This window comes from Excalfactoria chinensis, chromosome 13, assembly GCF_039878825.1.
Source record: "Excalfactoria chinensis isolate bCotChi1 chromosome 13, bCotChi1.hap2, whole genome shotgun sequence".
NCBI classification, from domain to species: domain Eukaryota; kingdom Metazoa; phylum Chordata; class Aves; order Galliformes; family Phasianidae; genus Excalfactoria; species Excalfactoria chinensis.
In genome coordinates this window covers 2,649,057-2,665,876 of record NC_092837.1, presented here as the reverse complement: position 1 = coordinate 2,665,876, position 16,820 = coordinate 2,649,057, and the positions used below count along the sequence as shown (strand labels likewise).

The window sequence follows — 16,820 nt, the reverse complement described above, 5'->3', positions numbered from 1 at the left end:
GCTGCGGTAAGTGGGCGGGCCGGGCCGTCTTAAAGGGACAGCGGAGGGGCGGGACGGGCCGCGGGCGGGGTCCGCCCATGTGGGGCTGCTGTGCGGGAACGCCCCGCGCCCACGGGCCGTGCGACGTGTCCGGGCAGCCTGTCACCTGTCAGGGCAGGGAGTTGCGTGTGAAACACGGGGTCATTGGTACAACAACATCCCGCGCTCCTCTCGTCCCCACTGTACGGCCGCTATCGGTGAGGCGGCACTTCAGTGCGCGGTGCCCGGTTAGAGCCGGCAGCCGCCCCGAGTCACCCACGGCCGGGATTGGCGGCGCGGCGACACGGCGCTGCTCGAGCCGACACGATCGTGACACGGCAGGTTGTGCGGGACGCTCCCGCGGTGACGCTGTGGTGACACTTCCCCGCCGCGTCCCGTGCCCGTCCAGCAACTGCGGAGAAAAGGTGCAGGACGTGAGGAGAGCCCGCCTCCCCTCCGCCGCCTCGACGGGAACGTGGGAACACACACGATGGACCCGCGGCTGTCACGGAGCCGAGACGCGCCGCGATGGCAGCGGGGGGAGGCGCCGGGCGGAGCTCCGTGCCGTGCGTTGTGCCACACGGCCGGGCCGGGCCCGGAAGGCGCCGCGCGGGGGCGGAGCGGGGATCGGCCGCGGGGTCGCGATCGGTGTCGGTGCCGGCGGAGCGCCCGGAGCTGAGGCTCGGCGGCGGCGGCGGTGAGCGGGGAGCCGGGGAGCCGACGGGGTGAGGCCTCGGTGCCGGCTGCGGCCTCCGGGGCTGCCCCGCGGCGCGCTGCGGGCGGTGGTGAGGCCGCGGCCTGCCCCGATCCCCGCCGCTTGGCCACCGCGGGCTCCGGCCTAGAGCGGCCTGCGCGGGTCGCGCTGCGGGGCGGCCGGGCCCGGAGCATCGGGCACCGAGAGCGGCCGCGGGGACGGCGCTTCAGCGCGGCCGGGGCTGAGTCGGGCCGCCGGCGGTGGTGGCGTGGGTAGGGCCGGAGGGAGCGGGGCTTGGAGGGGTTTGATCCGCGCTGGGTGCCCGTCCCGTCAGCTCGGTGTTTCCTTCCTCGCAAATGCCGCTAAAAAGAATAACCCTTGTGGTGGGGAACTCGGTGAATTTTGCGTTTCTGCCCGACGCTTCCCTCCTGTTAGTTTTGTCCCCGTGCTCCTAGCAACAGAAAGAGCCATTGTTCTCTTGGTCAGTGATGCTGAGCTGACAGCTATGAAGGCTGCGGTGTGGCATGGTGTGTCTTCTTCGGGCTCTCAAGGCTCTGTCAGGCTGCTTAGGGTACATTCATCGCTGAATTCTCACCTGGATTTGTGTGCTGTTGTCACGTTTCCCGAAGGGAAAACAACCCACAGCCCTCTTGCTTGTAGATAGAATTAGAATTGGTTTCCGCACCATCTGAAACAGCCTATAGCTTCTGAATGCTGTGAATCAAAATCCCATTCACCCCTTACGTTCTCTCCCCTCACCTGCCTGCCTGCAAGCATGTGGTTTAATTTCCTTCCCATTTAATTTCTTCCTCTTTTTGCTCACTCTGTGCAGAGCCCCTCTGGGCTCACCCCCCTCTGGGGGGTGCTCTGCAGACTCTGCTCTTGCTCTGAGATAACCAGCCCTGTGCCTACCATCCGCTTCATTAATCTTGGATGATTATTTGGCAGGTTCTTTTTAGTCCCGGCTCAGATTTCACTTTGGTGTTTGTGATTTCAAAAAGCGTATTGCAATGCGATGTACTAACCTGCAGATGCTTTACAACTTTCTCATCTGGTTGTTTGGCACGTTGTAATGGACTGTCAACGTTTGTTCTGAGCATCACTTCTTCAAAAACAGACCATGATGGATCACCTGGCAGATCAAAAATAATTACATATTCATGCTCCAATATGTTATTTTATTGATGGCCTGTTTTTAAAGCAAGTACAGAAATGGCTGTAGTGGGCCCCACTTTGAGACTGTGATCTGAGAGCAACTTCTGTGAGCTGGACTGCGACTGAAGCACTTACTCAGCTGCTTTTAGGGCCTCGTGTGCCTGTTGCAGTGCTGCCTTGACAGATAAACTGTGTACTTTGCAGTTTCAGATCACTTTGGATCAGTGCTAACTTCAAATATATTGTCTCGGAATAAAGGATGCAGTGGAGCTAAGTATATGTCACGCAGCATATAATCTTTGTTATTCAGCCCATTTGGTAGCAGCACCGTGATTGCACTTTCTGAAATCTCAGAGGTGACTTGCTATCAGAAAACTGATCAAAATACCCAAAGAAAACCTGCTGTTAGCTCACTTTCAGACTGTGTTGTGTCATAGAATGTATTTGGTTGAGGCAGCAGACTGTCCTTTTACTCGCTGAACTGGCGACGGATTTTGATTCTTGTTGTTGTGCAGAAATGATTTCGATCGTTCAGGTGATCTTAGTTGAAATGACCATTCAGGCGATCATTTTTAAGATTATAGTTAAAAAAAAGCACCAAATGAACACGCTCATAACAGTGGGTTTTAAGCACTGGTTTGCAAATTGTGTTCAGCAGAGCGTCTTCTCAGGGAGCGAATCAGGGTTCCTTTGGTAGCTCTTGGTGCAGTGACTTCCAGCTGCATGAGGTGTGTGGTAGGGTGCAATTAGCTGCCGCCTCCTGGTTATTCCATACAGGGATTGAGAGCTGTCTTTACAAGGCTGCTGTCCTTCCTCTCTTATCTGAAGGTTTGCACATTTGAGAAGTAAGCATTGTTCTGTTTCTGGAATGCAGTCATTAAATCTTAGCCAGGAAAATGCAGATCCAAGGCAGAATCCTTGCTTCTCACAGGAGAAAAAGAAAACATGGAACAACTGTGAGCAAGTTTGCTGGCTTATCCCTCCTGTCAGCAGCATTTTGCAGAAGATGGGCTGGAGGGGCTCCACAGGTGACACAAGTGACACTTTGCTTGTGAAATAATGATAGCCAGAGTTGTTAAAGGTGTTTGGAGGTGGGAACCATCTGTTGTTGATGCTAGAAAATTGTTCTCATATTTCTGAGAATCCACAAGTGGGGATGATGGCGCTGGCTGTGAACAGTCGGTACCAACGGGTTGTCAGGTGTCTGTAACAATTTCTCCTCGAGTCTGACTCCTCATGACTCATTACTTTCAAGGGAGCTCTCGAAATAGTCCTAAAACAGTTTTCACTGCTCTGCTTTAATGGTGCATCACGAGGGGCCAGAAGGTCAGAGTTGATGCATGCTGTCTGCATGGCCCAGCTGTGCGGTGTGCTGCAGGCTGTTGTGCTTCAGTGTGCCCTGAGCTGTGTTGGTGTTTTTTCTGTGCGATAAGAGTAGATTTAATATCTCTGTTCAAATAGCTTGAGTTTGTTTTGCAATTTGCTGTCAATTTCTTTCCCATTTTTAAAGTAGCATTTCCCTTTAAGGGCTGCTGGCTGATACCAAAGCAGGTTCTGGTGTATCTGGAACCTTGCCTTGTTAGAGGTTTTCAGCAGTGAGTGAAGATTTCCTTCTTTCATCCATAAGCTTCACAGAAGGAAGTGGTTAATACAACTAAACTCTGTGAGGTTATTCTCACCTCAGTAATCCGAGCGCTGCTCTTGCATCACGCTGTTTGCACTGATTTGTGAGTTACTTGAGCAGATCATTTTCCTAAGCCTCACAGAGGCTTTTCTTGCTCTGTTCAAGCAATAAATAAATCTGCTGACGTGTCCATCCTGCCATATTTGCTTATTCTTGACCTTTGCTTTTTAGACATGTAAGTGACAGTTTCAGCCATGACGTTGTGTAACTGGCTGTTTATGCATTGACAAGCTTATGTGTTTCTTGAAATTTGCAACTGTTCCAGTTGGTCAGCTGTGGGAGGCAGGGAAGGGTGTCAGGGTTAGTCATGGGGAAGCCTAACGCTTTGTCATCCTCAATCAGGGAGGACAAGTATAGGCTGAACAGATTTTGTTCCTATGTGAGCAAACATAAATCATGTTTCATCCTCTTTCAGTATTGCTGTGCCATCCCTGTTGCTGTGCGGAGGAAGACCTCCATGTGTTGTCATAAGTGCGATCAGTGGGACAGATAGATGGATTTGGGTCTGGTGCTGACCTGTAGTTTGAGTGCTCTGTGCTATGCTTCAGGTTCAGAACTGTCCTAAAGCCATCCTGCAAGCCCGAGCACACAAATACAAATGCTGGCACACAGCATGTGCTGCCCTCAGCTCAAAGACCTGGGCTTCAACTTCCCTGTCTGTTAGGAGGAATTAAGTACTGCAGCAGGGTTAGCTAGCTAATGCTTCTAAGGAAGCTGCCCTTTGGTCTTGCAAAAGCTTTTTCTGCTAGGTACTAATTTGCTCTGTCAGACTGGTGCTCTCGGTGTGACTACCCTCACTTTAGATAATGAGGAAATTAAGATGGAAGTTAAGAAATTAATTGCTCTTGGCTGCACAGCGAACCTAGTGACAGCATTCTCACACCTGAAGGCACAGCTTCAGAAAAGGTGCACTTGGTAGTGGTGGTGGTGACGGCTGGACTTGGTGATCCTAAGGATCTTCTCCAACCTAAGTGACTCTGTGAGGTCCTGGCCTGCCTCCCTCTGTGCTCTATGAATTCTCCAGACTTTTAAGGTTTGAGGTGTCCCTTGGAAGCTGCTGCTGTGGCTGGCTGTGTGCTGCAGGCCCAGCTGGCCACTAGCTGCCCCCCAGGGGCTGGAATAGTGTTGTTTTTACCATCCTAGAAAGAAGGGGATCTTGCAAAGTCCCAGTGTACATCCTGTTGTCAAATGGCATCTGCCCCACAGCTGGTGCCACCCTGAGCACCCTCACCTCGACCCCTCTGTTCCTGAGCCTCGTCCAAAAGAAATGGGGGAGGAACGTGGTGTGCTAGAGTTCTGCTTTGAGATGAGCTTAAATGTTTAAGCTGTAGGTGGTAGAAGTCTGTACAAGACAGTATTGGGGGTTGCAGCCATAAGTGGAGGTTCCAGTGCCGTGGGCCCATTGCAAGGCAAACAGACAGGAGGAGTGCAGACAGCAGTGTGTTACCTGTGGAACCTCTCAGGAGTCAGCTTGAGTAAGCACCTCACAATGTTTGGTGTGCTGTTCTAACAGAGCATTCTATCTTCTGTTTATTTCAGACTAAAAGATTCAGATATGTCCTTCATATTTGATTGGATTTACAGTGGTTTCAGTAGTGTATTACAGTTCTTAGGTAAGTTTTTCCTGCTGTTTTTGTATAGTATGTCTATTAACCTATCTTCAAACAGAGGGATTTGATAAATAATCATATTGGTTTTAGTGTATGTTTGGTATCACTCAAAAATAAGTTCTGCATATCAACACTGAATATTTCCATAATGTGTTCTCCACTCAATCTTACATTAATCCTGTAACCTCCTGAAAATTACTTTTTCTTTCACGAACATAATAGGCTTGCTTTTTTTTTTTTAATTACTACATTTAAGCTGGTGTCGTTCACTTTACTTTAGCAAAGATTCCCCTGATTTTGTTTTTATCTCTGCTTTAAAGAACTGGACTCAGTTATTTTGGTTGAATTCTTTTGAGCATAGGGATATAAGGAGAAAAAAAAATGGCACAAGAGGAAAGGGAATGTTACGGTACTTAGGAGAGGAACAGAAGTTGCAGATAAAGGAGATAAAAAGGGCAGTTTACAAGTTCCAGGGATTCTAATAAAGTAAATAAAAAGAATTTGTGATGAATGGGTCATGGCAGTCTGTGCCACCTGCATTTTATCAGTTGAAAGTTTAAACTTCTTCGCTTAATGTTAGACCCTTGGCCTGCCATTGAACTATTAGTCAGTAAAACTTTAACTGAGTTGACTAATCTTTCTTATCTCACTTAGCCAAGCAGTGATTGCTGCACGCTAGCTTGCTTTCCTATACCTGCTCATACAAAGTCTAATTCTAGTGAGAGATGCTGAAGCCTACATTAGAAAAGAGAAATTTTCCTTTACACGTCCCTCTTATTCTAAAAAAAAGACATTTTTCCTTCTCATGTCCAGTGAGAGAGTGGCAAAACATGCAGTTATTTTACTAGAGTTTAGTGGTGTTTCACTTAACCTGTAAGGTAAGTATAAACTGGAGTTTCTTCTGTGATACGAGTTTGTATATGGAAATGCTTGTTCAGTTCTCCCCCTATTGACATCAGTACTTTCACCTCTGTCCTGTAGATTAACAGTTAATGATATTTGGATATATGAGAAGGTGAGCTGGGAAATAAGAGTTGTATTTGAAAAAGAACTATGAAAACACTCTACATTTCTTGTAGTAAAGAAAGTTATTAATGAAACAAGCTGAGGAATATGAAAGAATATTCTGCCCCGCAGGTTATTAAGCATGCCCTGGTGGAATGCAATTCCAGAGATTAGCTTAAAGGGGGGGGAAAGGTGAGCAAACAGCAGCAGTGTAAAGGTCAGGCAGATAGAGGCACATGTGATTGTGGATTGCTGCAGCATCCACAGGGGTGGCTGAGGAACCCCCTGTGTAACAGTGCTATTTAAAATCTGACAAGAATGAAGTATGTGCAAGGATAGCGTATTTGATTAAAAGTCACCACCACACAAGTATTTCTGTGTCATCACAACATCTGGAAAATAAACCTTTCTTCAGTGTCTGCCACAATACTGTGACATTATCTAGTTTTTGGGTTTTTTTTTTGTCATAATGGGATGGAGTTGAACAAAACATACTCTTTTCCAGATCCAGGATTATTGATATTTTAGAGTCCACTGTTAACACTGTATCATAGACAGGCTTGGGCTGGAGGGGACATTCATTTGGTCATTTGTCATTCTGAAGGGCAGAGCAAACTACCATGGCAAAGTTGAGTTGAGTTTTCTTTTAGCTTTGCCCAGATAAAGTAAATGCAAGTATGTGTGACACATTTACATCAGTCATGTGCCTCTCTCCCCAGATGCCACTCAGCATCACATAAGCTGTCTGTAGCAAGCATAACTGTGATAAGCACATGAGCAAGTATGAATGTGGCTAGTACAAGTAGGAGAGCGCTCGCTGACAAAGGGCATCGATAAAGTGCACTGTGGAGCTTGCCAGGTCTGTATTTTGTGCCATGACTGTACGACTTTTCTCCTGGGAGCAAAGTCATCACATAGCTGCTTTAGTTAGTGATCACACACCCTTTCTCTACTGACTGTTACAGCTTTGCCAATAAAAATCTGTAGGACACACATGTAGGAAGGTGTTTTGGTCATGCTGATTAGCAGACCACACAGGATCTGAGGGAAGCTTGTGCTTAGGAGTGCTGGAATATGCTATTGCTGTCACTCTAAATCTTTGTATTTTATATGTATGTGATGTATGCTCCTGTTGGACAGTGCTGCTTGGATAATTCTCCCACTGATAGAACTGATTATTCAGTAGGTTATTCTTTGTTACAGGACTGTACAAGAAATCAGGCAAACTAGTTTTTCTTGGACTGGACAATGCTGGAAAAACTACACTGCTGCACATGCTCAAAGATGACAGACTGGGACAGCATGTCCCCACACTACACCCCAGTAAGTTAATGTTCCCAATTCCCTTGCTAGGAAGTATTGCAGGAAACCTGATTATACATCACAAAGAGTAATGGAATTGAGAAATTCTGAATTGCAGAAGCTGTGAGAAATTGGCACTTGATTTGAGAGCATTTGAGAGCAGCTTCTCTGGGTAGCTGGAAGGTTAGCATTTACATACACTGTTTGGATTTTCATTGACTCAAAGGTTGCTCTGTGATTGTTACTGTGGCAGCTTGCAGGAGGAAAAGTTCAACAGAGGTTAAAAATATGGACTGGTGAAGTCCAAGGAGGAGGTGAGCAATTAAGCAAGGACACAACAAGGAGCGACCTCTGGCAGTACTGCATGTGAAATTCCAGCTATGTGGCAAACCAGATGCCAGAGCTACCTGTTGTTTTTGTAATGGGGAGGGATAAATCGCGTGCGTACAGACATTCTCTACTGTTCTCTTAACACTGTAGATTTTTGACATTTGTTTTAACCACATTCTGTCATTACACAAATGTTACTGATTTTGAAAGAAATTGTATTGCACTGCCAAATTTCTTGAAGAAACAAAACTGGAAATAACAAGAGAAAGTAAAATCCGTACCCTGAATAGTCAGGCTATTACGTGTAGTGGAATACCGTGTAGTATGTATATAATGAGATATAATCCTCACAGAGAACATAATTCTGTGTATTTGTAGCTTCAGAAGAGCTGACAATTGCTGGCATGACTTTCACTACTTTTGATCTGGGTGGACATGCTCAAGGTAAGAGAATATGTTGACTCATTTAACTGCAGTGAATTCAAGTTGTTTACAGTCAGTTTGCCTCAGATCAGAAATATGACCATACTGCAGAGATCAGCTTCCCACACTCTCTTTGGTAGCGTTAAAAACATTCACTGCTCCATTCCTGTCTCTGCCACATACTGCACTCCCAAATACAATTTGGCAGGAGCTGCAGTAGAGCAGGATTTTTTGACTGATGGCAAGCATTTTGAGGAGGATTAGATAGTTTTTGTTTTAGGACATTGAATTCCTTGTGTGTATACCTTTAACCTCTGTGCTTCAAACTAAGATTTGTTGATGTCATTCTTGGGGAAGCACAAAAAGGTTCAGTACATCAGTGTGTGCATGTGAGACAGAGTAGTGATAACAGTAGAGGGAATTATGCATTTGCTCTGTTATCTCAAGTTCTATGAGACACAGGATTGCATCCTGAAGACTGATAATATATGCTAAGATTTCAAAAATACATGTGGCTTGTTCATTACTGAGGTGCACTGCTCTAAGTTTGGGGATATTTTCCACTGGTTTTATTTCATGTCTTCCCTGTAGCTCGCAGAGTGTGGAAAAACTACCTGCCTGCTATTAATGGCATTGTGTTCTTGGTGGACTGTGCAGACCATGACAGACTGCTTGAATCAAAAGAAGAGCTCGATGTAAGTTTAACTGTGTTTTTGAAAGTTTGGATTCTAACTTCTAAGGAATAAGCTCAAATTCCCCATGTTCAAGAGTGCTCTCCTGCCCTCCTGGTAATCTAGCAATTTCACCTTTAGCATCTTCATTCCCAACTAGTTGTATTCTGTTACCCTCTTCATCCTATTCATTGCCGTGTGCACTGAAGGTAGGTTAACATTCTGTTCTACCAGTTGAATCACTATTTCACCATTGTAAGGTGGAGTGATACAAAGATGATAACAGATATTCAAAAGGTTATTTATAAGAAAAACTCACCAGTATGGATGCCTTCGCTGGGAAATGCTGGAGCAGTATCCACCAGGAAGCAGTCTCCAAGAGAGATGCTGCCTTAGTGGTGGTCAGCCCCTAAATGAGGTCTGGAGGAGGTAGAGTCAAGCTCCACCCCTTCTGGGAGCACAGCTGAATTACTCTCACCTGTGCTCCCACAGCTGACCCAACACTTGCCTCAACTGATTAATCAGAGGTTCAGGCTGTGATTACCAGTTTCCCATACAACCATTTATGATGTTTTCTATGATGTGAATGGGTAATACAATTTCTTTTATCCCAAGCACATTAAACAGCTCCCATCAGTTACTTTCATTGGACCAAATAACAGTGAATTTTGCTACCCTTACTTTTTAAGATGGCCAACTTTCACCAAATGACTTAATTCCATTGTTAACATTTTATCTTAATGTAAAGCCCTAAATCAAACAATATCCTAAAAAAAACCTTTAGATCAGACTATATCCTAAAATAATCGCTTTCCCCTTTCTCCCTTCCTTTCTAGTCACTAATGACAGATGAAACTATTGCTAATGTGCCTATACTAATCCTTGGTAATAAGATTGACAGACCTGAAGCCATCAGTGAAGAGAGGTTACGAGAGATGTTTGGTCTGTATGGCCAGACAACAGGAAAGGTAACGCTCCATTTTTTTGTTAGAGATCTCATGTTTACCCTGCAGTTCTGTGTTCATTCTGGTCCACGCAGCTACACAAAATAAATGGTTTTTAGTTTATAATCTACTTAGTAGGTTTATATGAAATGAATGCTGTGTGTGTTAGAAGCATCTCTACTGCAGCTTCTATTCATCATTTCCAATAACACACTTTGCCAGGGAAAATGTAGTTGTACTAAGTATAGATTTCAGTACTTGAACACTTTTGTGCAGTACTTTTAAAAGATGAGCATGTTTTCATAGGCTACAGTTCTAGTGGGATCTGTAAGAGAAAACTTGAGATATCTTTCCAGTAAGTGATTTGTTTCATTCAAAGTACAGATTAAATACAATTTATTATTTAACACATTTAACTGAAATTTAGAAACACGATTATACTGCTGCAGAAATCTGAGTTTGTAGGTTGTGGAAAAACATTCCTACTTGCAGATTTATATTACCCATCTTTGTGATAATTCGGCTTTCCTTAAAGGAAACACCGTGTACTGCTTGTAATGGAGTTTTGGGTACGAGAAATTAAAAAGAAATTACATAGAAACAAGAATTGCGTGGGTTAGTTTTAGAATAGGTGTAATGGAATATAAACAATTATTAGTCGTTTCTTTTTATCATTCTGTTTTGTATCCTGCTCTGTACTTTACAACACCGCATGCAGTCTGTGAAGTCAGAATCCTGTCGTGAGCCTCCAGTTGAGCAATAGCTTTGTCACACTGTGCTGCTCTTGGCAAGAAAGCAACTTGCACTCTGACTGTGGTCAGCCCTACAATTTGCAGCAAATGCTCTTTTTATCTGCTTGGAAAGCTGTTAGAGCAGGGAACCGCTTCTGAAGACTGAGCATAAGCTCTCAAATTCTCAGTGCTTGCTTTTGCACTCGGGTGCCATACACTTTATGCTCTCTGAATGTGGCTGCACATGGAAATATGCTCAGAGACTGTAAGCTTGGCATTGTGTGCAGAAGTTTTAGAGTCATTTTTTTCGCCCCAAAATTCTAGCATCAACCGTAAGTTAAAGAATGTTGTTGTATGGAAACAAGTGTCAGTGCAAAGCAGCTGCCTCTTTGTAAAGGTACTGTAATTTGGAATACTTCTGTCTCTTTGCAGGGCAATATACCATTGAAAGAACTGAATGCAAGGCCACTAGAAGTGTTCATGTGCAGCGTGCTAAAGAGACAAGGCTATGGAGAAGGATTCCGTTGGATGGCACAGTACATTGATTAATGCCAAGATCACATTAGTACATCCTGTCCCATGTCTGAATATTAAGTCTGCTCCTTATTTGATCACTCAGTGTATGCAATTTGGATTCGTTTGACTGTTTAGTTATAAAAACATACATTTTTACATAATTGTATCTCCTATGCTAAATTGTAAGTGTGAGGATTGAGAAATTCTTTCAAGCAAGTTTGTAAGCTGAAGTACCACGACGTGTTAGCTTTCTAATCCCATACAGCGTTCTTTTGCAACCTTTAATTTAACAAGTCTCCAGCACCATTTTTGGACAGAGCGACTTTCCAGTACAGTATGTCTGAATGCACTTTTTAACAGCTAAAAACTGCAAACATGAAAAATATTTAATGCTTATCATGTTAAATTTTTTTATGTACTTTTTTGAAACTGGTTTTATAACTTTAGAGTATATAACCATCTTTCAAGGAATAATAAATAATTAGCTGATGGATGATTGCATGATGCCTTACAGTTTTCAATAATATACTTTCTTATGCAACGTCATGCAATAAATTTAAATCCAGTTTTTTGGCAACTTTAATGGAAAATGTTTCATTTGAATGTGTCTTATCTAGTGAGGCTGCCTGACGATCTGAATATGGGGGATGTTTTCCTGAAGCACAGAAGGCCACAAAGTACTTCTATTGTATATTAAAGAGTAAGGTGTTCCTTCAGACTACCAAATTGCATCTCCTTTAGGATTTTACATGAATAGAACTCGGATCTGATGCCCGTATAACTACCACCTTTAAAAAGTACCAATCACGGAAATCAGTTGTGCCAATGTAGATCTTGAACCAATGTAAAAAGTGGTCTTACTCAACTGGTACCTTGACTTATACCCCTGAAACGACACGAAAATCACAATTAACATCAGTACGACACTAAATTGTTCTGTTCTTGGTTTAAGTAGATTTGGATTCTGCCAGAAGATTTGCCTGTGACATTGCCAGGAAAAAAAAAAAGAATTGCTGCTGTTGCTTGTGAAAATTGATCAGCCCACACCTAATTGGCCAACTTTATTTTTGGTGTTCTGAGTCGGAACAAGATGGATTGTTTTCTGCAGTGTTGCCCTGAAGCTTAGTCAGAATGGCAGTTGTTGGTGCCCAGGTGGTCTGTTTCTGGGGTAAAATTTCATTATCTTCAGTGCGTGTTTCCAGACTTGTGACTGTTTTTTCCCCATCTCTCAGTGCATCAGCTCCCTGAGCAGGTTATTTTCTAAGAAGGAGTGGTGACGCACTGAATGCATCGACGCCTTGTTGACACTTGCTGACATTGCCGTGGAACTGTGATTTGCGTTTCTGTGTGCAGCAGGATGCTTTCTTCTGTGATGTAGCTAATGAAGGTAGGGCTTCAGCCCACTGCAGTGGGTTTGGGTTTCACCCTTGTGCTTTCACTTTGCACCAGGGTGAAAAGTATGAACTGCTACAGATGTTCTTACAGAATCCCAGCACTGGGACTACTTTGTACTCACTGTTGTAGATCTTCTCTGAAATGCTTTAGGCTCTCTTTCTTCAAAATCCATAGCAGCAAACAAATGTCTGTGTCTTGGTTTCATAATTTTCTCTCTTAAACTACTGAGTTTGAATCTCAGATTTAAAGCCTACAGACTTCAAATGTGAGCCTGTAGTCTCTAAATAGGCACATGGTGAATAAATGGGGTGCATTCCTTGCCCAGGTCAGGGCTTGTGTGATTAAATAATGTTGATGGTTCCCCCTCAGTCCAAGGTTGTGCATCTGAATCGAATGAATAATCCACAACCTAACTGATATAGAAGATAGCTGGCACTAGTTTCAGCACGATCTTGCACAATGTTAAGCCTAGTTTGTGCATGGTGAGGAACAGAAGTGAGGCTGTCAGGTAGATTGACCAGCATGAGTTAATGTGCTGCTCTGTGCTGCTGAGCAGTGCCTCCGTGTTGCCTAAGTCAAACTGTAGATCATCTTACAGGTGTGTGGACAACACGTGAGTCTTTGCTCCTTCCAGCAGTTACGTTTGGGGAACACGAATCTTTCCCCACCCCCCAGATTCTTCTGATAATGGTTATAGTGCAACAGTGTAAATATTCAAAAATACTTCTTGCAGTCACACAGTGGTGTTGAAGGGGGGACTCTTGGGACTGTGCTGCCCGTGTTGATGGAAATGAAGCTGGAAGTGGAGATGTGCTGCCCTTGTGCTCCTCCCTGCAGTGGGGGGTGCCTGCAGGCCCCTTCCAAAGGCTGAGCCATTCCACGGGTGTTGGGTCCTCTTCAGCTGCCATTCAACCAACTGTGAATAACATGAGCTGTAAGGAGAGGGATGATAGTTTTAAGAGCTAATAAAGAGCAGAGGCGATGCTGCTTTAAAATTGTGTGCGAAGGGTAATTCCTAGTGTTACAGAAATACTCAGATCTCATGTTTCATACTGTGAGATGCTAGTTTAAATGTGGTTGTAATAAGGGCATGAAGAAATTTGGACCTTTCGTTTTCTGTCTGGGTATCGTAATGGTTCCCGCTGTGGGAGCAGCTGAACAGCAGTCACCAGTAATCTCACTGTTCATTCAGGAGAGGAAATATTTCCTCTGTAGTTTACATTCTGTTGTGCACATGAATGTGAATGGGTGTTGTGTATCTCTGTGTGAAGACTTTATTGATAGAAAAATACACTCGTGAGTGTTCTTCTGGTGGTTTTCATCCCCACCACCTGTGCATCTCCCACACCTGTAGTTCTGGAGGTTGCTTATTCCTATGATTGTGACCAGTCCTACCTGCTTATAAAAGAAGCAGCCTTCACATCTGGGTCTGACTGTTGTGAATTACTTTTGCACTCTTGACTATGCAGATTTCAATTAAGCGTCACTTCAAAGAATGTGAAAAAGAAAACTTGTTAATAAATACGTTATTTGTGGAGAGTCTCTAATTTGTTTTTACACTGCAACTTTAAGATAAACGAGTGCAGATTTCAAAGATATTAACAACAACTATTAACAACAACTTGAGACAAAACAGCCCGTATTTCACTGCGGTGACCCCACATGGAAGCATCTGTGAGTTGAATGAGGTTTACTTTGCTTGAATTTAATTAGACATTGGTTTTAGTATGTACTGTGTAACTGAGAGGCATTGCTGTATTTCAGTCTTGGTTTAATACATTTATTTTAGCAACAATTATTGGCATTGGAGATGGGAAAGATCTTTGACTGTTCTCATTTATCCTTGTCCAGACCAAGGCTATTTCATGAAGTGTGTTATCTAATGCTGTACTCAGTGTTCAGGTACTGTCTATGATGTGCCAAAGATGACCCATGGCATTCACTGGAACGTAATACCTGCATGCATGCGAGCCTTGTTGTGTTTTAATAGCTGCAATTCAGCAGCAAATAGAACGTTTGACATCTGCTTATTTGTAACTAAAGTCAACTCAGAAAAACAATGTTGTTGTTCTTCAGTCCCAGTGAATTAACAGGTCTGCTTCATGTAGAATTGTTCTGTCCGGTTTGTACTGTCACCAACCAAAGTCCAATATTTCTATCCACCACAACATGCTCAAACTTAGTGTAAATAATGTAATCGTGAGTTATGGGCTTCGGAGACGCATTACAAACAGCCTAATCCATTGGCTGTCGGTGGGGACGTGTAATTTATTTGCACTTAGATAAACCACCTTTGCACTAGTATCTCAGCGTGGAACTAACCATTTTCTGTTTTGAAATGTGAGTGCTCTAAATGTTTAAAAGCATAATTTATATAATAAACTGCAGAGGAAAAACTAAAGATGAAAGCGGTCTTAAAGATGTTCTTAATGTGGTGTTTCTTATTATTACGCTATCGCATCCCAGGCTTGGAATTTAAGTTTTGGGAATAGAAAATAAAGTTCTGTGTTGGAGCGTGAAGAAGAGGAGTTCTAAGCAGGTAATTCTTGTCAAATAATTACATTGCCCATGGACAAGCAGAAGTGTTGTGGCATAGCACACATTTGGTAGTGACTGGGGGTTTCTTCAGCTGGCTGTAATGGAAGCTCAGCCTGTTCTTCATCAGTGTTTCTGTTCACGTCTGCATGCAAGCAGATCCTTAATGCAGAAAACATCACAAAAAGATGATGTTACCTGTGTTGTGATGTTGAAATGGGATAGGAGGGTCCAGTTTTACAGGCAAACGATACCTGTTTTCACAGCCTTTGATGCAATTTTCAGTCCAGGATTTTTCATTCTGGCTTTTTACATGCAAATGCTGCCTCGCCATCCTTGTGCTGCAGAGGGCTCTTGTCCTTGATTAAGCGTGAGGAGAACAAGGTCCAGAAGGAAGATGTCCTACCTGGTCACTGCCTGAGTGAAGGGAGAGCTCACAGCCACCACCAGCAGCCTGGAGCAGTGCCTCTGAACCTGCACCCTGCTTGTCCGCGTTGTGGACAGAAGAGGAAATGCTTGGTTTGCATTTGCTTTTAGTGATTTAGCTGTGCTCCCAAACCTGGGAGTCCCCTGGCAGGGGTGTGCTGTGACAGCTGCTGGTCTGGGACAAGATCAGTCCGGCTCTTGCAGTGCTGTGTCCTGGTGGAGAAGCCGAGCTGCTGATGGCTTTAGCTCCTTGGCAGCTAATGGCTGAGAACAGCTGTGGGATGGAGGAAAGGAGAATTTATCTGGGTTGAAATATGGCCCCTCGTCAGAGAGCAAAAGGGGAGAGCGGTTCTCAGTAGCCCCAGTGGAGCATCCCAGTGCTGGGGGCATCACTTCAAGCTCAGCGTTTCTGACCAGAGATAAGCATGAGCTGCAGGATGTTGGACTGGATTTGGGGCTCTCATGGCTGCTGGCACTCAGAGCTGGGCTTTGAGCTCCGCAGATGTTCAGTTCCAGCCCAGGGCCTGGATGCCATTTCCTCACTGCTTTCCTGGAGCAGGATCCTGGGTAGGGTTCAGCTCCATGGAGCTGTGGAGGGAAGGCTCCTGGGTGTGCCGCCGCTCTTCTGTTCCTTGCCGCTGGTTCATGTAAAACATCTACAGTGTGTCAATAGATACGTGTACATACACACAGAAGGAATTTACAACAAACCCTTTGGAAGCATTGTTACTGGGATGCATTAGCACGGAATTGCAGAGGACATCCAGCAAAAGTGCTCAGTAGGTCCTAAAGGAAAAAATCAGAGAGAAGGAATTTGCAGGGGAGAGAGAAATCTTTAATTTACTGTGAGTAAATACATGGAGAAGTGGAGATGGGCAGCCACAGCAGGAGAGCAGCTGGAGCTCTGGGTGCTGCTGGGGGCACAGTGCTGGGGCACAGCAGGAGGAGGCAGAGCTCATGGCACCACTGTGCTTCTTTAGAGCTTATGCTTTGTTACGGGCATCTGAGATGCTTTTAGAGCTGGCCAAAGGATAACGGGTGTTCCTATGAAACCAGCCGTCCCACTGGCTGCCTCCCACCCACTGATCTCCAGCAACTCCAGCACACTGCCCTGGGAGAAGGAGCAGCAATGCAATGCGATGCGATGGCTGTGCCTGGAGGTGTGTCTGCACAGAGAGCACGGCTCTGATTTGCACTTGTAACTTACTCGCCTTCTAGTCCTGCCATCTGCTGTTGCTCCTTCTGTAATGCCATTTTATTTCCTCATCTCTAACTTGAATTGCCTCTTCAGCATGAGTTTTTCTTATTCCTTCCCCCAGGCTGCTTTGGGGAGCTTTCATTTCTCAAGAGACTTTAGCTTGAAATCCCAGGTAAGAAATCT

At 44.6% G+C, this 16,820-nt stretch overlaps 1 protein-coding gene across 3 annotated transcripts; it reads left to right on the top strand.

Annotated features, from left to right (window-relative positions):
- Nucleotides 1-42: 42 nt before the first annotated feature.
- Nucleotides 43-11,574, top strand: SAR1B (secretion associated Ras related GTPase 1B). Of its 3 annotated transcripts, none has more exons than XM_072348631.1 (7): nt 43-443; nt 5,091-5,164; nt 7,370-7,489; nt 8,177-8,242; nt 8,813-8,916; nt 9,729-9,860; nt 11,000-11,574. In XM_072348631.1, exons 2-7 carry the CDS (start codon nt 5,107-5,109, stop codon nt 11,114-11,116), a joined length of 597 nt encoding a protein of 198 aa, XP_072204732.1. In that variant the 5' UTR covers nt 43-443; nt 5,091-5,106; the 3' UTR covers nt 11,117-11,574. The 3 variants fall into 3 exon arrangements, with proteins under 3 accessions (XP_072204732.1, XP_072204733.1, XP_072204734.1); XM_072348632.1 differs by having other exon boundaries at nt 63-236; XM_072348633.1 differs by lacking the exon at nt 43-443 and adding an exon at nt 559-715.
- The last annotated feature ends 5,246 nt before the right edge of the window (nt 11,575-16,820 follow it).